Source organism: Rattus rattus, chromosome 3, assembly GCF_011064425.1.
Source record: "Rattus rattus isolate New Zealand chromosome 3, Rrattus_CSIRO_v1, whole genome shotgun sequence".
NCBI classification, from domain to species: Eukaryota; Metazoa; Chordata; class Mammalia; order Rodentia; family Muridae; genus Rattus; species Rattus rattus.
In genome coordinates this window covers 202,934,965-202,958,228 of record NC_046156.1, presented here as the reverse complement: position 1 = coordinate 202,958,228, position 23,264 = coordinate 202,934,965, and the positions used below count along the sequence as shown (strand labels likewise).

The window sequence follows — 23,264 nt, the reverse complement described above, 5'->3', positions numbered from 1 at the left end:
CACAAACATGTTTAGACAGGTATCCCTCTATCTCCCCATTTGGGGTGGGAAGTGAAGACTAGTAGCAGGCGGACTTCAGATCAGCTAGTGCTATGAGTCTTTCCATGTAGGGGCCGGCTTCCTCCTTGATATAGGGAAGCATGTTTTAGAAGGGAGGGGGAGGGGGAAGAGCCTGTTCAGACCCTGTCTTTAAGGATTTTGAAAAAGATTGTCTAAATATTTTCTTAGTGCTCCCTGGGTGGAGGGTACAGTTAGAGAGTGGTGACTTTAGAGATTCCAGTGACCCAGAGCCCTGAAGGCCTGGGAGGAGGACAGCTGTCCTAGACTGTGCACGTGACATTACTCAGAGGTTCAGTGAATACACCCTTCCTACATCATGCTCTCATTTTTTGAGGTACTTTTTAAAAATTTTAACTTTTTTAAAACTTTGACTTTAAATAAAGGGAAACTGAATTTGAAACTCTGGTGGTTTTGTTGAAGTGTTCTGACCTCCTTGTGGATTTGAAGCCAAGAGAAAACTAGCTGGCCGTTTCTGGAGGGAAACTTTACTGAACAACCAAAAGCATCCACAAAAATAAATAATTATTCTACTCTATCCCAGCATTCAAACATGAGATCATAACTTTGAATCATTAGACAAATTTGCCTTCTTCCTGAGTAATTAAGGTCTAACTTTTCAAGACTGTCTCTAATAAAAGACTTACGTCATCCCCAAGAACACCTGCAATGCTTTTGTATTTGTGGGAATCAAACTCAGGACCCTGGATCTGTGCAAGGCAGGGAACAACCTCCCCAACATTTAAAAACAAAAAAATCTCTAAAATGTAAAATACTGGCTTAAAATTACAGTATCAGAGCTAATCCAAAGGTATCAGTTACTACTAAATGTCAGTCTAATAGGGAGGAAACCGGTATCTTAGAGTTGAAGTAAAGGAACAATCTTTTTCCCAAAATTGGGAAGGATATTAGAACATGTTTGCATGGAAGAATTAAACACATCTGAGGCAGCACTCATGGAACCTTCTTTAGTACGGCAGGCAACCTTTGGAATTTATTGAAGTTGAAATTGCATAAGTCATTCTAATAAAGGCATTTGCATACTTGGTAGCCAAAAGAATCTGTGTGATGTGACACACACACACACACAGAGACACACATAGCACACACACACATACACACAGACACACACAGAGACACACACAGCACACACACACATACACACAGACACATACATACACACACACAGCACACACACACACATACACACAGACACATACACACATGCACACAGCACACACACACACACACTGCATTTCACTGTGCTTTGGAAATACGATGCCTCGAGGAACAGCTGAAGTAGAGGAAATAGAGATGCCCTCTGAACGACTCAGATTTACCCTGCGATGACGTGGCAGTGGGCAAACGACTTTTAAATCGTGCATTCATTTACCTCGTAAGCAGTGGAAGGGAGTGTGGAGCCCTGGGGCTGGAGAGATGGTTTGGCAGTTGAGAGCACTGATGGCCCTTCAGAGGACCCTGGCCTGATTCCTGGCATAGGGCACCTCACTGTGATTCTTGTTCCTGAGGCTCCAACATCTCTTCTGGCTTCCTTGAGCACTGCATCTAAGTGATGCCCCCGTGTATGCTTACCATGCACATAAAACAATAAAATGAAGCACAAAACATAAAAACATAAGAATGCAATATTAAGCTACTCCCCTGTGCTCCCTTAGTCCAGCCTAGATGAGTCTTAGATCTAGTGTACTGTGGCCATGGGTACTGACTGCAATGTATAGGAATCTGATAGGAGAATTTTTCTTCAGTGTTTTCTTATGTAGTGTAATCAACTGTGGCTTGGGTACTCTGAAGAGTAAGAGAATAGTAATATGAAAATCTCTTAGCTTGATTGTGTCAGATCTTAATACGTCAGGGGCTCAAGGTATAGGCATGGAGATAAGCAAGTACATTAACAGCCTGGGTACCTTCAGCTAGCTTTTCCTGTCCTGTGTCTTTGACCCTGCTTCGGTTGTCTACGACCCCAGCACACTTGCTCCTCATGCCTTGACTGTGTTATTTCCTTCTGTATCTTCTGCGTTACTCCTCCTTCCCCAGCTCTTTCCTATCCCCATGTCTAGCAGAGGTGCACCTCCTTCCCTTAACCTGCAGCACAGCTGCTCTACTTCCTGCCCACCCAGTCTCTTCCCATGCCAAGAATACAGACCTCATGGAACAATTCTAAGACAGCTCTCCCAAGCAGTCACAGAAAGAACGTAGAGAAGCACATAGAAAGCTCCTTACTGTCTTCTGGGTAGTAAGATAACTTTATTAAAGAATCTACATACAGTGGCATTCCCTAACGTGTCTAACATAGATCCGCATACATTTTAACAGTTTCTATATCTGTCAGCCTGTAACGCAAGGTTAGGAGGTCCTCAGTTCTGTAAGGTTCCCCGTGCTCCCTGTGGTCAGCCCCTTTTCTGTAATTTCATTTTGCAAATCTGATCTACGATACTCATCAAAAAGTTACCTCACGCTCCTCTTCCTTCCCTCGCAGCATTGTGTGTCCCCTGTCATGACCACCTCAAATACGAGTGGAGACATATGGCATTTGTCTTTTGGGGGCTGGCCTTTTGTATGTAACATGATGTCCTCAAGGTTCGTCTGTGTTACAGAACATTTCAGAATTTCCCTCCATTACATGTACCTGTATACTTCATTGTGTTGGTCTAGCCACCCACTAAAGGACATTGGGCTGCCCTCCACCATTTCACTGCTGTGACTAACCCTGTTATGAGCCTTTATGTCTTAAAATATTTATTTCTTCAACCCTGTTCTACTCATCCAGTAGCATATTTTGCTAGGTAGTTGATATTAATATACATGTTTTGGGCTCTCCTTTTTCTCCTTGTGTTTCACTTTGATTTCTAATAATTTTGTGCAGTTATGTCAATTTCCCTGAACCTGTCAAAAACATTCTCATCTCTAGTATTTTTGATTCTTGTTTGTACTTTCCATTTCTCTGCCAAAATTCACAACCTGATAGAGCTTGGTGTCTCCTTCTCTAGTAAGACTTCAGGTGGGCATTTGCCTTCCTCTCTCAGTACACTGTGCACCTCTGAGTAAGAGCGTCCCCTTTTGACAGTGGCTTCATTTATCGCTCTGTGATACCCATCGCAACCTACTGAATGCTAAATATCGTGTAAGCAGCAGCAGTGACTTACAGTAGTTGCCCCTTTATCCATGAGGGACTGGTTCCTTTGTCTGTACCAAAATCTGTAGGTCCTCAAGTCTCATGTCAAGTCAAGTGGTATTCGCACATTTACCTTTCTGTAGTCCTAGTTTTAGGTGAGGTAGACTCATGTAGTATATAGGCTAGATAAATAGTTAACACTTTCTTATTTAAGAACTAATAAGACATCTGTTTATGTTCAGTACAGACCAAGAAATTTTTCCTAATCTTTCCTACCAGTGGTTGGATGAGTCCAGAGAGTTGGGATCCAGAGATATGGAAGGCCAGCTACTGTATTTTATTCTCTACTTGGGCATGACTCTTGTGTTGGTTTAGGAGTTATGCCATTCTACTCAGGTTTAGACTAGATTTTGGTTTTGTTTATACTTTCAGCCACCTCTAGTATTAGCTTGTACTTAGGGTCAATGCTGACCTGCTGGAGAGATTTTTCCCACAGTTCCTGGCACCTCCTAAGCTTTTGGCTTGTCTTATATTTATGCCTTCCACAATGGGAGGTTGCTCTCAGCTTGACATTAAGCACACAGCTACCTTCTAGCGGCCGGTGAATTCAGTCTTGTTCAATGGAAGGTCTTCTATGGGAGTTCCTTAGCCCTTTTCTGTTTTAAGGTATAGAGATTTGTCTGCTTCCCGACTGTAATAGGTCATCCCCTATGTCCAAAGAAGTAGAGGTAGCAGTTTGAGATTATCTTTTCCAGGAGCCTAAGCCCAGACAGGCTTTAGAGCCTTCAGAGTGAGGGTAGATGTCTCCGTTCATCCAGGCTTCCTTTGTCCCCCTTTCCAGTCTTTTACCTGTGCTGCTTCTGAGAGAAGATGAGCTTACAGGAAAGTGCAACACCTCTACCCATGTATTGCCTCCCCGGTCTTAGAAATGCTCTCCTGGTTTGGGTTTGGGTTTTGTAATAGGGGTTATCTGTGTTGTCCTGGCTGTCCTGGAACTTGCTCTGTAGACCAGGCTAGATTTGAACTCAAGAGATCCATCTGCCGAGTGCTAGGATTAAAGGCCTGTGCCGCTGCCACCCAACTAGAAATGCTTTTTAATAGCTCTTCTTGTTCATAAACAGATAATATTCCATGCATAATCATACAATTACTTTGACATAGAGAATAAGTATATTTACCTGGATTTAACCATGGCATACTGGACATTTGGGGTTCCACCTTAAACTTGAGCCTCCTTGAATCTAAATAAACAGCAGAAGATACTGGATGTCCTGGCTAATTTTATGTCAGCTTGACACAAGCTAGAGTCATCTGAAAGGAGGACCCTCAATTAAGAAGATGCCTCCTCCATAAGATCCAACTTTCAGGCACCTTTTTTTTTTTTTTTTAACTTATTCACTTTACATCCCGCTCACTGCCCCTCTCCCAGTCACCCCCTCCCACAGTCCTTCCCCTCATCTCTCCACTCCCCCATTCCCCTATCCCCTTTTCCTCAGTATGAGTGGGGCCTCCCTTGAGTATCCCCAAGCCTGGCACATCAGGTCTCTGCAGGCTAGGTCCAGCCAGGGCAGCCCAGCTAGAACATATCCCAAAGGCAAGCAGTGGCTTGAGGGACAGCCCCTGCTCTAGTTGTTCAAGCCCCAGATGAAGACCAACTGCACAGCTGCTATGTATGTGTGGGGAGGCGTAGGTGCAGCTCTTTGCTTGGTGGATCAGTCTCTTGAGAGCCCAGGGGTCCAGACTAGTTAACTCTGTGGTCTTCCTGTGGAGTTCCTGTCCCCTTCAGGCCTGCCGTCCTTCTCCCCGTTCTTTTGTAAAAGTCCCCCAAGCTCCATCCACTTTGGGCTGTGGGTATCTGCATCTGAGTCAGCTGCTGTGTGAAGCCTCTCAAAGCACAGCCATGCTGACTCCTGTCTGCCAGCAGGACAGAGTATCCTTAATATTGTCAGGGACTGGCGCTTGCCCATGGGATGGGTCTCAAGCTGGGCTGGTTATGGGTTGGCCATTTCCTCAGTCTCTGCTCCACGTGGGTGCCTGCATGTCTTGTAGATGGTATAAATTGTGGGTTGAAAGTTCTGTGGGTGGGCTGTTGTCTCTATCACTCCCCTGGGGTTCCTGCCTGGAAACAGGAGGTGGCCTCTTCAGGTTCCATATCCCCAGTGCTGTGAGTCACAGCTAAAGTCACCCCCATTGATTCTTGGGCACCTCCCTTATCCCAGGTCTCTGTCATGTCCTGGAGATGCTCCCCACCTCCCGGGTCACCCCTAGGCTGGAGTTCTATAAGAAAGCAGGCTGAGCAAGCCAGTTAACAGCCCCTCATGGCCTCTGTATCAGCTCCTGCCTCCACATTGCAGCCTGCTTGAGTGCTTGTCCTAACTCCCTTCAGTGGTGGACTGACTGGTGACAATGTGAAAGTGTAAGCCAAATTAACCCTTTCCTCCCCAACTTGCTTTTGGTTATGGTGTTTCATTGAAGCAATAGAAGCCCTAACTAAAACACTGGAGAATCCTAGGGTAAATTGGAAACTGTGTTGGGCTATATTTAGATGGTCATATCTTCTCTAATAAAGACAGTGGTCGTATGAGTTAGGTTACCCTACGGATCTCGTGTAAACCCTACTTCTCTAAACACCTATCTCTAAATACTCAGATACTGTGATGATCTAAGGATTACAACTTTGATATATAAATTTAGGTTGTGGGGTTATCATTGAATGCGTAACAAAAGACCCCGAAAACCTAGTTCAAATCCTGCAAGGATGACAGGGTCCAGTAGAGTCCTCTGCTACAATGAAATGTTCTGTGTCCTTGCAAACCACGAGTCTCGTGCAGCTCGTGGCTGTTGACTGATTATGGGGAAAGGGCCTAATGAGATGAAAAGTGAATTTTTAACCTGATTAGCGTTAAGCAGTTTCAATAGCCACATGCAGCTCGTGGCTAGCACTTGACTGATGCTTGGCTAACGTGTTTAGTTAACGTGTAAAGACTAGAGGATCAATAGAGTTAAGAGATGAGTCCAGTATCACTATAATGAGTGAAATAAGTAGACATACCAAATTCTTAATGGACTTTATATCAACACAATATAAGATAAAACCGAGAAAAATAGCATATTAAAGTACCCACATTCTTTCTCTGTAAAGACAGTGTGGTTCATCTTTAGAATGTACTGTTATCTGGCAAGTAGAGTTTAGAGATAAGTCCTTAAAGTCCTTTTCCTTTTTAAATAAATTTGATATTTGCTTATAACAAATTTTTAAATTAGTTCAATAAGATTTCCATTATCAGATTGAGGAGTCCATTTAAATGAAACACTTCTAGGGGAAAACTGGTAGGTGGTTTTAGTAAAAACTAATTCATTTAGAGCTGGTGAATAGTTATTTTTTTTTCTCAAAAAGTCTAAATCTAAAGTGCCATTCTACAAAGGAAGAACTTGAAAAGAGTTTCTCTTTTGAGAAAAATAATTTGCTAAATTGATAGTTTCATTTATTGCTTCACTGTGTTGTTTAACTGGTAAAACAACTTTACATGTCCCGGACAGTTATAAAACCTTCAGTGTCCCCATATACCCTTCACCACACGTCCCTGAATTAACGTCTGTATGGTTGTGATGTAACCGTCCAGCTCTGGGAGTCAGCACTAGTGCAGTGTTACCCACCAAGTCTGCTTTCCACTAACGACTCTTTCTTTTCTGTGTTGTTTCTTTGGCAGTGCCGGGGATCGAACCCAGGGCCTCTCTCATGCTAGGCAAGTGCCTTACTGCTAAACTACACCTGCAGCCTCGTGTTCCTTTTCTGTTTCCAAAACTACCCAGGAGTCTAGTGTGTTTGCTCCTCTGTTCTGGTCCTCGGTCTTCTATTATTTTTAAAGTATTTTGACCAACTATTTTGAAGACTGTCCTTAAATTTGGGGCTATATTGTTTGTTTTGTTTTTGCTTATTTGATTAACGTTTTGAGTTTGTTTGTTTGCTTTCTTTAAGGCTGTTGTTGGAAATGATGTGCTGTCCCTCTCTGTCTGTGAGGGGGTACGATGTGAATCTGTCTTAACTGGCAGTAAGCTTTAGGAATTTTGATGATGAAAACTGCCTTTTATTATATGATAAAAATCACTATAAAGTAATTGGTAAAAACACATGCCTTGTGATACGAACGTAACACAAAACCATTGAGTACAGGAAGCTGTGAGAGGCAGGGCTTACTGGGACACAGTTAGGATTCGACTAATTGGAATAAAGTTCAGTACAAAATAGAGAAACTGTAGTTTTCTTTCAAACAAGGTGATTATCCCTTGGAAAGTTAGCAAAGTAATTACCAAGAATTATCGAGAATTCCCAATGAATACTATTGCTTTTGTAACAGAAGTTATTAGAACCGATTTCTTGTTCTAGCCTCTTATGAAATCATTTTAATTATCATAATAAATGTTTTATTGGAACATTTAAAAATTCTTAATGTACCGATACAAATCAGTAATTTAAAAAACTACACTACCTGTTCCAACCTAAGTGTCACGTAAGCTTCCTTGTTTGTCCCACTGAGGAATGAAGCTGTACTGGGCTTGGATTCCCTTGAGCAATGTCGTACGTTGTCAGGTACAATATATATTAATGTATATCTGTATCGCACTGATCTGCTCCATCGTTCTGCCACAGTACTTTGGTTTTTTAATGTTTGGGGTTGTCTTTGAAAGCATTCCGTGAAAGCTTCCTATAAGTCTGACAATAGAACGAAACGTTGCTGTGCTCTCGGGGACAGTCCTCAGTGAGATGACCAAATGTTCTCCTTGTTTCGTTTTAGTTCAGCAATCAGCAAACACTGGGAGGCTGAACTGGCCACCCTCAAAGGGAACAACGCCAAGCTCACCGCAGCCCTGCTGGAGTCCACTGCCAACGTGAAGCAGTGGAAGCAACAGCTGGCTGCCTACCAGGAGGAGGCAGAGCGGCTGCACAAGCGGGTAAGGGTGGCTCTGCCAGGACTGGGCAACAGGCTCTGTGGAGAAGGGAAATTTGCATGTGAGTGCAGCACATGGACATCAGCCATCTTCTGGGGATACTCTTTGGTTGTCAGAAAATGTGTGAGCTTTTGCTGGGTCAAAGAATATTCTTCACAGTTTAATGAGTGAGGGCTGCACAGTGTTTGAAAGCAAAGGGGCTGGTTACAGCTCCAGCTGTGCCAGCATGAGCTGCGTGGCCTCTGGGAACGGCTCTCTTTCAGCCAGTACGTTAGTCTGTAGCATAGGAATAATGCAGGTCCTCTACAGCTTCCTGAAAGTTAGCTGAGGTGCCCGACTGAGCGTCGTACCAAGTTAAAAGTACATATGGCCAGTGCCACCACAGCTCAGCCCTCCCAGTGTCTGCCTTTTCTCTGCTTCCACCACGCCCACCCCCACTTCCTGACTCTTAGCCCTGTACTCAGCTGTGGAGTCCACTCAAGACTTGTGGGAGGTCTATTGGCCTTCCATTTAATCCCCCCAGTTTTTAGTTCAGCTGGGGTGTGTCAGGCAGTGCAGCCATACTGGCAAGTGCCTTTAGACAGGCGTGCGGAAATCATTGACACTCATGGGACTGCTCTAATACAGTTGGTTGGTTCTGTGTTCTGCTGTTGTTGTATTTGTTGATTTTGTTCACAGGTTTATTTTTCTTAAATCTGTGAGAAAGGTTGTTACTAGCACTGAACGTCCCTTTAAGAAATTTTTAATCAGGGCTCAGCCATTAAAGGCTAGGCTCACAACCAAAAATATAAGAAATGCTTAACCAAAGACAACTGCTATATATTAAATAACAAAGCATGTTTAAGTGTGTGAGCACACGTGAGTGCATGCGTGTAGAACGTCTGCATGGGCTTGTGAGTGAGTTTATGTTGTGGCTCCCATGTTGAGGTTTTGGGGACTGAACTCAGATTATCGGGTGAGTGTAGCAGCCCTTTTACCTGCAGAGCTATCTCACCAACCCATTCCCAGTAATTTTTTTTTTTTTTTTGGATGCTCCATTTTGTGAACCAGGGAGAAAAGAACTTTGAGGGTTCCAGCAGAAGGGATTGGCTTTCAGAAGATAGGTGCTGAGTTGAAAACTGACTGCCTAAGGTCAGAATGGTCGTCAGAGGACATTCTAGTCAAGAAGATAGACATGATCCTGATTTATTCTTAGGACAAAGACAGTTGCCTTCTGTCAGAAGTGTTCATCTTAGCCAAAGTAAATGTTTGATAGGTTGCAGCCAATGATTGAAAGTCCCTGGGATTTAATTTACCATTGTGGCCCAGTGGTGAATTGCTTGCTTCACATGTACAAGGCCCTGGGTTCAATCCTTATTAATGAAAAGAAAAAGAAAATATTTAGTATTATAAAAAGCAGAAGGCATTGAATGTCATACAGTTGGCCGACCCACAGCTATAATTGAATCTACTGCAGGAGCACTGCACTTGTTCAGACCGGAGAAGGTCTGTGTGAGACAGTGTATTAATGCCTAAGTAGAAAGGAGGGGCGGTTGTGAAAGATGTCCTTAGAGAATGTGCAGGGCCATTTGCTACTTGGAAAGTGCAAGGCAAGTTTGCTCTAGTCTAGTCAAGCAGACTTTGAGAGCATGGCGTCCAAAGTGTATGGTAGGTTGTCTGTAAATGTTACATGATTTCCTCTAGTCTTAACTAGGGATGGCTAACTTTTAAGGATACTGGCTTTTCCTATTGTATTAAAAGGGTGTCAAGTGCTCATTAAAAATTATATTACTTGTAGGCTCTTGATAAATTCTTTGTGGAGAAATTGTTCTCTTTCCCATAAGAGGCACAGCTGACATGAAGTCATTCTGATATCCTAGCTTTTAAGGTATTTTTAAGCATATCTTTCCTTTTAGATTCTCTTGTATTTTGGAAATTTATTTGAAAAAATCCTTACTCTGAACACTAGTTTTGAAGACTACACTGGGGAGAGCAGATCTATCTATACTTATCTAAATGTTTGAAGTGTTTTTTGAGACAGGGTTTTCTGTCTGGAGAGGAGGCTGTCTTGGAACTTAGAGATCCTCCTGCCTTTGCCTCCTGAGTTCTGGGATTAAAGGTGTACACAACCGCCGCCTGGCTACCTAGACTTTATACATTTTAAGGAAGACTTTTTAAGGATTTTTTACAGTGATTTATCACTTGTTTTCTCTAACCTGTCTCTATCTAATAATCCTTTGGTTTTTGCCATTGCCTTTTTTGTTTATCTTTTAAAAAATTATTTTATATCAAGAATCTTAATAGTCTTTCATATAGTAACTCAGAATCTATTAACATCTCGGGGGTTCACTGTGACCTCAGCAGGAAACCTGAAATTACCACCTAATTTAACCTCTGCTCTCACTGCCTGCAGGTCACGGAGCTGGAATGTGTTAGTAGTCAAGCAAACGCTGTGCACAGCCACAAGACAGAGCTGAGTCAGACAGTGCAGGAGCTGGAAGAGACCCTAAAAGTAAAGGAAGAGGTAAGCCCCCCACTCGGCCTGCACACGCCGAGGGACACGGTGTGCAGCACAGTGGATTCCCTCAGATCTACAGCACCACCCGGAATAACGTGAGCGTGTGGGCTTCTTCTTTTAAGATAAACTTTTATGGAATATTATGAAGCCTGTTTGTGTTTTCCCTGCTCTTGTTTCTGTTTTTTATTAATTGTATTAAACTATGGTGTTGCCGTTTTAAGAGAATTATATTTATATAATCAGCAGGAAACCACTAGAGATAAAATGAAATTTTGCAAATTATTACTTTCTTTGGTTTTTATAGTCAGAAAGAGCTATTTTATATACCAAGAAAAATTATTTCATCTAAAACTTAAAGCTATTTCTTGATATTCCAAAGCCATCAGATTACACTAGTTGATAAAAATCATTCTGAGATGGGCATATGATATGGTGCCAGAACTAGGGGGCTGAGGCAGGAGGATCTTGCGTTTGAAGCCAACTTTTGCTACATAGTGCGTTCAAGGCATGGACTGTACAGTGTGAGACCCCGCCTTGCTCCCAAGAAGGGAACACAGAAGCCCCGTTCTGTCTCAGGCAAAACGCTTATAAGGACACATATCCCTCTGGAAGCCAATAAAGGGCGGCTGCTTGTGTGCTTGGTTTTAATTACTGTCTCCTCAGAACTAGGATATAATTTCAGGGAAAAATTAGTTCTTCCTTCTTATCGTAAGTTAACTGTTATTAAAGATATTATCTTACCTTTTCCAGGAAATAGAAAGATTAAAACAAGAAATTGATAATGCCAGAGAACTTCAAGAGCAGAGGGACTCTTTGACTCAGAAGCTGCAGGTGAGCCAAGTCGAGACACTTACTGACTTCTATAGAGATAGTATTCGTCATTCTTTCACAACATGATGACTTTTTTGAGCCTTCATTTTTATACATTTTCCTTTTTTTTCTTCTAATACCTCAGATTCATGAGTAATATTCATTCTTCCTGACATTCTCTGATTACTTCATTTAGGTAGTTTGTAGTCATTAATGGGCTTTTATTTTTTCTTTTTTTCTTTTCTTTTTTCCGGAGCTGGGGACCGAACCCAGGGCCTTGTGCTTGCTAGGCAAGCGCTCTACCACTGAGCTAAATCCCCAACCCCATTAATGGGCTTTTATAATTTTTCTTACTGAAGTACTTTGGAAACTTTGACTTTTATCATTAAAGGTACCCTAAATGTAAGGGGATGTCTCCAGTGGATTAATTTAGTCTAAGGACTTGCTGGTGTTTGTGCTGAGCTGCTCTCTGAAATCTGGTGTTCCTTGTGCCTTAATGGAACAAAAATTAGTGCCTTTTTCCTTTCTTTGATCTTTGTCAACTTTGCCCACTTTTTTCTGTATAGGTAACATACTTCCTGATTCTAATTGACACATGTAAAAGGTAACTCAGCTTTTCTCCTTCCCTTTTTGTCACCAGAATAAATAACACAGACCTGGTGTTTATATTAAACACTCCAGGCACTCAGCTGGGCAGGCTTTGACCTATTCTTCTGCCGCCGTTGTGCTGGCCTGGCTGCTCCTACATCAGTGTTCTGGCCACTGCTCAAGGCTAGTGCCTCGTGTCCAGTCTCTCCCTCCCCTAAACCCCTCGCTTTCTCTGGGCACAGAAGTCCTGCCTTACCTCTCCTGCCCAGCTATAAGCTGATCAGCTCTTTATTAACCAATCAGAAGATGACAGAGAACAGTGTTGTACAAAATGCTGAGTCAGAAGATGTTTGTCATATGGCAGTAACGGAATTTCGACCACACCCAGATCTCCTGGTATAGTAACCAGCATTTGAATACACAGTGCACAAAGCCATCCCCAATAGACGTACATGCATCCTGTGTTAGTGGGAGTCAGATTTAGAAAAACTTTTCAAATGTCATTACTATGCTGCCTTTGCCAGCCTAAGCTAGTGGCCTCAGGAAGGGCGAGAAGCCCTTTAGGATAGAAGCAAGAGTGTGCATCAAGTGAGGCAAATGAAGAGGGCCTGGGAGCCCAGCGCGAGGAGGAGGCCGGGTTATGGGAGGAAGCAGCAGCATCACTGGCTGATTCCGTGCTGGCAGCACATCAGTACAGTGCAGAGGGGCCTGAGGCCTGAGGACACGTAATGTGTTGTCATAATTTAAGTTTTAATACCTGGATATTTCTAAATATCAATATACTATATGTTTATAAAAATGTACCCAGCAGAGATTATTTTATTTTTTAAAACCCTAATCTCACCCTACAGCAAAGCACTTGACATTACTTTATCCAGTGTTTGTTTAAATTTTGTTTTTAACGTGGCTTTTTCTCATCATTCCTATTGGGATGGAAGTTTATGTTGTTGCAGTGCCGTGTATAGTGATGATGTCCAAACGAATCCTTTCATGTTAATGCTTACTCTGGTGATTCTTGGGAGAGTGACTCGGAAGCGCTGCTTGGGGTTTTAAATGTTTGTGCTAAGGAGGGCCCGTCTGGAGAGCAGGGCATCCGCCCAGCGTCAGTCTTCCCTCCCAAGACACAAAGGGAGCAGCTCGCTTTTCTGCATCTCTCTACTCTGTGGACCTCGGATTAACCCGGGGCTTTCCGCACGGTGCAGGCCGGGTAAGCACTCGCTGCCGAACACCATTCCAAGCCCTGTCTCACTCCCCCACTTGTTTAAGGTCCAGGTTTTTTTATTATGAGTAAAACTGAACAATTTTCCACGTTGATGGCCACTTATCAGATTTATGGATCTGTAAACTTTTTAAACTTTGCGTGTTTATATGTGGTGTGTATGAGGAGCTCAGAGGACAGCTTTGTCGTGTTTGTCTCCCTTTCGTCTCTCCGTGGGTTCTGGGGATTGATGGCTGTCGTTTATGCAGCTGACATCTGCGGAGCTGTCTCCCTGTCCTGTCTGTCTGTCCTCTTCATACAACTTTGAGGTTTCCCCTTAAGAGCACATGGGCTGTCTCCAGACAGTGACAGCCTTCAGTCAGGCATTTGGGAGGCAGAGGCAGGCAGATCTGAGTAGAAGGCCATCCTGGTCTACAGGGTGAGTTCCAGGACAGAAGAAACAAGACAACCTCAGGCTGCTGGGTCTTCTCGTGCCCGGCTTTCCCCTGGGATTGAAGTCTCAGCTCAGATGCTGACTTCTCAGTCAGTCTGTTCAGAGCACTACGTGCCCCTTTCCCACGTGTGCTCTGTGTTCTGTCACCATGCTTCACTCCCATCCTGTTCTGACCACCACTGAAATGGTCTGGTTTGCTCTAAGGTTTCTATTCTGAAGTGTTAGAGAAAAGCTGCAAGAGTAAGTCCGCTATAGGTCTTTTCCTCACTTTCCCCAACATTAATATCTTTGCTCTATTTGTTTTATCATTTTGTAGTGCCCTTCCGTACCTCAGTCCCTCATTCCCTCCCTCTGCCTCTCCTTCTCTCTCCCTCTCTCTTCCCCCTTACATTCATCCTGCCATCTCTGTCACTCTCTGGATATGTCCGTGTGTCCTGTTCTCTTCTGAACTTCCTGGCCATAAGGACGGCATGTGCTCGTCCCTGTAAACACTCTTGCTTCTTTTCTAAAGCTGAGAGTCTTCTCGTACGTACGTCAAAGTTGTTCATACCTTAGTCAGACGCTTGCAATTATCTTACTCTTCTTTATAACAAAGCTTGCTTTTCCACCTAGGACCCGTCCACTCCAGGGACAGGCGTTCTGTCTGATGGTCGTGTCTGTATTTCTTGGGAGTCAGCTTTGGCCAAGGAGAGATCCTTCGGTCTAGATCCTGTCCTCTGGCACGGCCATGTCATTCTTTGAAGAACTTCACATTGCAGAGCAGTTGATACCCAGGCTCCTCTCAGTTTCCCATCCATGGTCCTACAATTAGCCACTTTTCTTCCCCCATTTCCCTCTTCTGTGTGTTTGTGGTCTGTGTGTGTGCATGTTTTTACTGTGTAAGATGTGCATGCACATGTGAAGGTTGGTGTCAGGAATCTGTCCTGCACCGCTTTCCAGTTTAGTCGCTGAGGCAGGGTCTCTCGGTCAGCCCACAGCACACGTGCCTGGCGAGGCTGGCTAACCAGCTCGCTCTGATACCCATCAGGCCTCTCAAGGACAGAGTTAAAACCGTCTGCCTCTCCTACCCGCATTTATTTACCCTGGGCTCTGGGGACTCAGACTCCAGCCTCACACCTAGGAGCGTTTTATCCATTGAATGAGATGTTGGCACTGGGGATGGAGCTCTGTTCTTGACCCCAGTTCTTCTTCCTAGATCTCCTCATACTTCGCTTTCATCACAGGGGCTGTGAAGTGACAGGCAGATCAAATCAGAGCACTCAGCACCAGTCACGACTCTCACAGCCTTACTTATGTCACTTAAAATTATTCAGTTTTTAAATTTTAACCTAAGCGTATTGGTGTTTTGCCTACATGTATGTGTGCACCACATGTGTGTACCAGGTGCCTTATAGTCCGTAGAAGGACTAGAGTTAGAGATGGCTGTGAGCTGCCATGTGTGTGCTGGATTCATACCCATGTCCTCTGGGAGAACAGCCAGTGCTTTAACTGCCCTTCCCTGCTCCAGCCCTTATCTGTCACTCTTGAGAGTCTTTGCAGTTCTGTTCTCTTGCCTTAGTAAGTTTGGGGCTTGGTTTGCTTGAATGCTATGAGGACGACGACGACTTCTTCTTCTTTTCCTTTTTCTTCTTCTTCTTTTTCTTCTTCCTCTTCTTCTTCTTCTTCTTCTTCTTCTTCTTCTTCTTCTTCTTCTTCTTCTTCTTCTGTTTTTTTTTTGTTTTTGTTTGTTTGTTTTTTTGTTGCGGTGGTGGTTTTAAAAGGTTAAATTTACCAAGATATTTCTCAAAGTGATTGTTGAAAGTTTTTTTTTTTTAAGTATTAAGTGGCCATTTTGATTTCTTTATCCAGCTGGATGTGCTGTATTCCCTTAATCTGAGACCAGCATATTTCTGTGAGTTCAAGGTTAGCCTTGTCTATGTCACAGAGTAAAGGCCATCTAGGGCTACATAATGAGAAGCTGTGTCCATCAGTAGTAATGTCAGCAATAACCGTGTAGATCCAAGACCTTCACCTTCCTCTTCCTTCAGGACCTGAGCTCCATGGCAAAGCCTCACTTCAGTTTCTCTAGACATCCTCAGTGCCAAAAGAGTTAGCAAAGCATGTCACATACAGAATTTAAATATTTCTCCTTACGTATTATTTTTCTTCTGCAACATGTCTAATTATATGTAGTTGAATATTTTTGTCTTCTGTTTTCCGATTTTCCCTACTTTGCTTATATTCTCTTGAAATTTTATATATAATTAAGGAATAATAACTGAATTTATAAATGTTAGTAAAAACTATTTTTGTTTTGTTTTTTATTTTAGTAAGGACATTATAATTCAATTCTGGTGGGGTTTCCATTGTTTGTTTAAGTTTCTTGTGTTTGCACCAATTTAATTAACTCATATTTTTCAGTGTATTTTTGTAGCATCCTGATTTCCATTGTTACTGTTGTTTTAGACTTATTTGTTTTTATTTTTTGCTCATGAGTGTTTTGCCTTTACGTTCTGCCTTTGTGTCACATCTGTAGTACCCTCGAAGGCCAGCAGAAGGCCTTGAATCCTCTGGACCTGGAGTTCCCACACTGCCGTCAGCTACCGTGTGGTGCTGGGAACTGAACCCAGGTCCTCTGGGAGAGCAGCCAGGTGCTCTTGACCCCTTGAGCCATCTCTCCAGCCGTGTGTCTCTAGTTCTGGATGCCCAGTTCAAGTTCCTTTTTAAATATTTTATATAAACTTTAATTCAGCTTGGAATATTTTGTTAAGAATTTTTTTCTGCTTCATTCTTGGTTTCAAGAATCTTTTTTGTTTTATTGAGTGTTTAGTGTTTTCTTTTCATTGTCTTTATAAATGAGCGCTGTATCTTTGTGTTTTGTGGACAGAATGGCACTTTCAGTGACGTATAAATTTGTATTTCAAACACCCTCTTTTGAGGGCCGCAGGGGATGGGTCGGGTGCATTCCAGTGTTTAATTTTCTTTATACAGCAAGAGCTTAAACTTTCTGTCTTGGTTTTTTGGGTTTTTTGTTTGTTTGTTTGTTTGTTTTATTTTGTTTCGTTTTTGTTCCGTTGGTTTTTCGTTTTGTTTTGTTTTTGCCCTTTGTTGTTCCTGCCCTTGATCTTAGCCAAAAGGCCGAGAAGTGATCCCTTCACTGTTCCTAAAGACCGCTTGCCCTTTTTTCTTTGCTGAAGAGGTGTTGCTTTGCTGAGACTGCCTCTCAGGTTTCACGTGGAGTTATCCCTCAAATGCAGACCGGTTCCGTCCTGCCCCGCTCTTGTTTTAGGGTTAGGCAGTCGCAGAGGTCTTCCCCTGCAGGGCCCCCTCCCTATGTTCCCCTATGAATCAGACCTGCAGACACTGTTCCTTACAGTCTCTGAGTGCCAGTGATTTGATGCTTGCGGTGTTCTCTGTCATTGGTGATAGTGAAGTCCTGATGTCTGTTCTGCACAGTTTATCCTCGTTGTATGTTCTTGTGGTTTGCGGAGGGCAGGTGCAGCTGTCAGTGCACAAACTCTTACCGCTTTGTCCACTAGAAACAGCTTCTACTTCTCTACTGGCAGTCTCTTATTTCTACACAGCATTCGCATTTAAGTAGGGACCATTTTACTCATGCTGAATATTTTATTCCTAGTGTCTGCTAATAGAAAATGCCCAATAGCTAATTGTAAAATAACTTCTTCAAAATACATACATTTCTTTTATCCATTTTTTCTGTGTAGAAATGAGTTATTGATGCTTCTCTTGTTGATTAAAATATACTTATATGTAAATGCTAAGTCTAATAAAGCATATATATTAATTGCATACTTGATATCTTAAATGTAAACTGTGCAGCAGATGTCAATAAGACAGTTTTGGTATGGCTTTTATTTAGATCGAATAGTATAGGATTTGAATGTAGAGAAAATTAAATATACCTGGTCCCATTGGCCATGGATATAATATGTAATTTTTAAAAATCTCTCTGTTTTGACTCTCTTCACAAAGGAATTGGAGATTCTGTCCTATAAAGTCCTTTTATTTTCATGAACACCATGAAATTGGTGGCCTTTGTGACCCTTAGAAAATGAGGAAATTAACCAGCGGGAACGATGGTAGAAGATAAGCTCGGAGAGAGAAGCGAAGGCCAGAGAGCGTGCAGAGTGCTGGCTGTGACTCCAGTCACACCAGTGGCCCCGTCCTCTAGGTTATCTATTCTTACCTACAAACATATTCTCCCCTTCTGAAAATAGGTCACAGCCATCTGCACAGTGCAAGTGCTGCTACCTTACCTGACCAGTAAAATTCCTGCAGAGGCCTTTCTGGGTAGGACGGTCATCTGAAGAGTATAGTGCTGTTTAACAACTGAAGGAATAGTGTTTTGTGTGGTTCCATTTAAGATGTTTGGATGTTACATTGGATGGGAGAGAGAACAAGGGAGCCTTTCATTCCTAAGGGACGCTGTAGAGGGCAGACTGAGCTGTGGCTGTGAGCTGGACATGGTGGGGAAATGACGTTCAGTCTATTTCTGTAGCTGGAAACATTCGATCCGTAAGCTCGTTGTTGAGAAGAGCACTCTGCAGTCACGAGGGGGTTCTACATTTCATCGCAGGACCTGTTCTAATAGGTTACAGCCTCTATGGATTTAGCCTCTAAATTTATATATATTAATTTCAATTTTTTATTAGTTGATTAGTCAAAGACTGATTAAAAACATATGTGACTAACACTGAAATGGCTAATATTGAATAGCAAATACTTTGAGATTAAATTGGGCCTTTATATTCTTGACTTATAAATTATAGCTTTCTATTTCCCTCTTAATTCTTCTATACTGCAGCTCATCTGGGCATGTTACAATATTGCTTGAGCTTTCTTCATAATCAGTGCTATCAAATCACATGGTTATATTCAGAATTATCAACTGTCACTTTCTTTAATGTTTTTAAATCAGTTTACCCAGATCGTTTTCTCAAGACTTCAATGTTTTAACTACGTTTATATATTTATTACATGTGTGTGCCACAGTGGAAATTTACATATCCGTGTGTGTGTATGTGTGTGGTCTGTGTGTATATGGTGTACATTGTGTGAGTGAATGAGTCCGGGTCTCATTCACTTTATTAGACTTAGCATTTACATATAAGTATATGAGGTAGCTGCAGCTGTCCTGAAACACTCTGTAGACCAGGCTGGTCTTGATCTCACAGAAATCCATGCCTCTGTCTACACCAGCTTAGGATGTGAGTTTTGAAAACAAGTGGCTTTTCCTGCTGAACTATCTTGCTGGCTCTAAAAATTTTTATTTTAGAGAAAACTGTAAGAAAAATTAATATGGTTTAAAAAGTATTCATAATTTAAACACCAAAATTCTTTCTTTTAGATCTTTATTTCTGTGTGTATGGATGTTTTGTCCACATGCATATTTGTGCACCACATGCATGCCTCTGCCTGTGGAGGCCAGAAGATGGCATTGGTCACCTGGAAATGAAGTTACAGGTGGATGTGAGCTGCCATGTGGGTGCTGGGAATTGAACCCGGGTCCTCTGGAAGGACAGCCAGTGCTGTTAACAACTGAGCCAGCTCTAAATTTGATTTTTAAAGCTAAAGTTAAATCATTACTCATGTAACTTTGGTTTTTTCCAGCTTGCTTCATTATACAGTATTTGTTGTACTTAGAAACATTGTTAAAAGTCATAATAATTCCTAAATAATTCTTAGTGTGCTAGAATTTAGACAATATCAAAAAAGATTAAACATTTTTGTGCTGTCACAAAATTTTGCTTTCTTTTTGTCATTTTTCTCTTTCCTGGATTGCCAGCATAGAATTGTCAACTTTAGACTTCTGATACATGTAGTTACTGTATCTTTTCATTTTAGTTTTTAGAGTTGAAAAATATTCTTAAACATACAATCCTTTGATCCTGAATATGGGATCAGTATCAGTATAAGACAAAGTTGCAATGGGATTTTAGGAAGTTTCTTTGCTAACTCTTTCTTTAGAGTTACTGTGTCCTCGCCTCTGCCGGCCCTCACCTGATTTCTCAGTTCCATAAAGGGAGCTGGACCTAATCCTCAGGTTGGGTGTTGTGCTCCTTATGTGACAGGCAGGCATAAAGCTTCGCCTGGAGTGAGACAGAGAGGAGGATGGGTTGATGGTGGGAGGTCAGATGTATTCATAGTCAAGCCATGGCTTTCTGAGATGGCTCAATACAAGTCCCCTTAAGTTGTAGGAAGGCGACTGTCAGAGGCACAGCCTGATTGTCAAACCTAGGAACAGTCGGAATGTGCCGTCATCTGAAGAATGAACTGACATGCGTGTGTGTGTTACACTTTTCTCTCTGAAGGAAGTTGAGATTCGAAATAAAGACCTGGAGGGGCAGCTGTCGGAGCTGGAGCAGCGCCTGGAGAAGAGCCAGAGCGAGCAGGACGCTTTCCGCAGTAACCTGAAGACTCTCCTAGAGATTCTGGACGGGAAAATATTTGAACTAACAGAATTGCGGGATAATTTGGCCAAGCTACTAGAATGCAGCTAAAGAAAGTGAAATTTCAGTGCCAATAGATGAAGAGATACTGTCTGTCTTCGTAGGACTGTTTGGGCTCTGTACCAAGATTGCACAAAATTTTTTGAATATCATTCCTCCAGAAGGAGGGTGTTTTGAAAATTGGAATTGTATATTTCAGTATAAATTTTAGAATTTAGCTTATAGCTAGTTGGGGAAAAAAAAGACATGAAAAACTTGAACCACAAATTACCTCCATGTACATTGGCCATAGCTAACCAGAAAGTTATAAGTAGACACTTAATGCAATCTTTTCCCCTGATAGTAGCCAATGGGAGAATTAACAATGTCTGGGTCCCTTCTCCTTTTTCTGTTCAACACAGTGAAGATTATCTGCTTTTTAAATTTATTTACGATATCTACAGCTGTGTTTTGTGCAAAAACTTAGTAATGGAAGCCCTGTCTTTGTTGTTATCTGAATAATTTCTCAGGATATTTTTTTGCTGCTGAGAAAGGGCCATTACCAATTAATCCTTGCCAGGAGTTGGGGAGCTATGTCTCTAATTGGAATCACTATAACTGGGTGTCTGGAGCTCTTCCCTTTTCGTACTGAGAGTGTTCTCACTCTAGTGACTACTCTGGTACACTCCGTGTTCTCCAATCTTGTCTGTTGTAGTTTACTTTTCCATATTGACTCCATGTATTTATGAGAAGATATTGTCTCCCATTTTATTATACATTTTGAAGCCAACTAAACAAAGGCAGCTGAGTCCTTCAGATATTTTTCTTTTTAAATTTATAGTAAATTTGACACAGAACTGAAATTCAGCAGTCCGTCTTTGACGGTTTAGTCTAGCAATGTTAAGGATATTTAGAGAAAATATGCAGTTACGTTTATTTATATATTTGGCAAGAAATTTTTTCTGGATGATCAATGCTTTTCAATTTATGATAAATAATGGTTAGGGGGCACTGTTTATTATAGATAATTTTAAGGTATATAGCTGTTTTCAAGGAGGTCCACTTCCATCTAGCAGCCAAGCAGAGGACTGTATCTAAATCGTGATCGTGGCAGATGGGTCTTCATAGAAACCATGTCTTTATTCAAACTTCATAGGGCAATATTTTGAACTGTTACCTAGGCATTTCAGAACAGGAAATACCGTCAACAGACTCTTCTCCAAGAGCAGGTTTTACTGTTGTTTTGATGTAATTTTAAGACATTTAGCAAACATGCATTTCTTTATATGATACATTTCTTTCACAAAACAATTTAAAAGTAAGCCAAGTGCTGTCTGCTCTGCCCGGGTAGGAATTGCATCAGAATACATATATCTTGTTGTACAATGCCTGTGATATTGAAGAGGGTTCTTTTACTGTATGCTTGAGTACCTAACTCTGGAGTCAATGAATGCACTGACTTTTTTTTTTGTTCGTACCCCAAATGATTGAATTGTTAAGTACAAATTAAGCAGATTAACTCATTTTTTCACTCATAAACAGATTCTTAGTACTAGTTTTGTTTTATATTTATGTGTATGTATGTAAATACATACATATTAATTTATATTAGAGTGAAAAATAAATTGTTTGTTTCTAACATTAGTTTCTACAGTAAGGTGTCTCTGAAACATGTGTGTCAGACACTTAGCCACCATGCATTCTATGTGCTACCCCATCATGCCAGTCACCTCCATCGACGTTAGGGTATTTTCCTTACCTGTCTATTATAGAGAGAATAACTTAGGTACACATGCTCAGAGCCGAGATATTTCTCTGATAAATCAGGTAATAAAATCTATTTGATGGGTAGAATTTTGAAAACAGACATGATTTTATCTATGAGTTTCTGAATATCAAAGAACACCAGGTTTTCATTTAAATAGAGGTCTAACACTAGGGATCAGGGAATTTAGTTATGAAGAGTTTAAAAAAAAATCTAAAAAAGTAAAAAAAAAAACAGTATAAGCTGTTGATAAGGTAAGCAAATTATTTTAATGATGTAATAAAATATTTTTAAATTTTGGCATAGTGATCATTTAATGGGAAAATACTCACCAAAATGTCTCCACTTGAATTGTACTGATAATGTGAGGCATATGTGTAATTCAATATATACATATACCTATATGTATATACAGAAATTATTTTTAATATTTTCCTACTGCTGTGAAATTTAAAATTGGAAAATTTTGTGAGTGTTTTCCATGTCCAATAGAGCCTAACTGTTTCTTTTTTTAGTAACTTAACAATCTCTTGAGGGCTGCACCTATAAAGTCCCAGCTTGTCAGTAGACATGTACAGTGTTTGGGATAAGGTGGACACAGTGCACATATGAGTAAGACCTTCCTGACTATTTTAAACATCACTCACATGAGGAGAGCCTCTATGCTATAGGTTGTGTGCCTACTGTAGCTTTTCCATCGCTGTATTATATAGACATTTGCATATTAAAATTTGATTTTTCCCAGAGATAAATATTATATAGTGTATCTATATTTAGATCAAACTGTGGTAACATGTTGATGAGATCATAGCGTTGGGGAATGTAGCCTGAACGTGTGAACTCGCAGAGACCCCGAAGGAGAGCAGGGGTCAATCCCATCTGTGTATAAGTTATTATAACTATGAAATCTTGTACAAAAGCAAAAACTGGAAAAAAAACAAAAATACAGTTTTTATTTTGAAATACATTTGTTCTGGAGAATGTACTTCATCATTTTTCCCAGTCTCTTAAGGACATTTGAGTATTTAAGTGACGGCAGCGTCTACTTCAACCCCACAGGTGCTACTGGAGTTTGCATTAGTATGTGATGTTTTAAAATCCTAACTTTGACATAAAAGGTTTTATAAGTATTTCCCTGCCTGGAAAATTAGTTTTTATTCTTCTTTCTTCATTCCCTCTCTCGCTCTGCCTCTCTGGACTACAAATGAACATTCAGAAATTGCATTGCTCCTCATCCCTAAAGGGACTTTGCAGAACCTTCAGACCCGGATGCTCTGTTGTCTTTGGACGCTGGGAGCAGTTAGGGGAGGAGCTTGTCACTTATCCTTTCAGGTGACTAAAATGGTAAGCTACCACGTGACCTTTAAAAAGCCATTGCCTTGCT

The 23,264-nt window shown here is 41.4% G+C and overlaps 1 protein-coding gene across 1 annotated transcript in view; it reads left to right on the top strand.

Moving 5' to 3' along the window:
* Homer1 (homer scaffold protein 1) overlaps positions 1-23,010 on the top strand; it is a 103,838-nt gene extending 80,828 nt beyond the window's left edge. The window contains exons 6-10 of the mRNA XM_032899024.1: positions 6,901-6,936; positions 7,987-8,143; positions 10,533-10,643; positions 11,388-11,468; positions 19,999-23,010. Of these exons, the coding sequence (XP_032754915.1) occupies positions 6,901-6,936; positions 7,987-8,143; positions 10,533-10,643; positions 11,388-11,468; positions 19,999-20,187 (574 nt within the window). The 3' untranslated portion in view covers positions 20,188-23,010. The remainder of the gene's footprint in view (positions 1-6,900; positions 6,937-7,986; positions 8,144-10,532; positions 10,644-11,387; positions 11,469-19,998) is intronic.
* Positions 23,011-23,264: the final 254 nt, after the last annotated feature.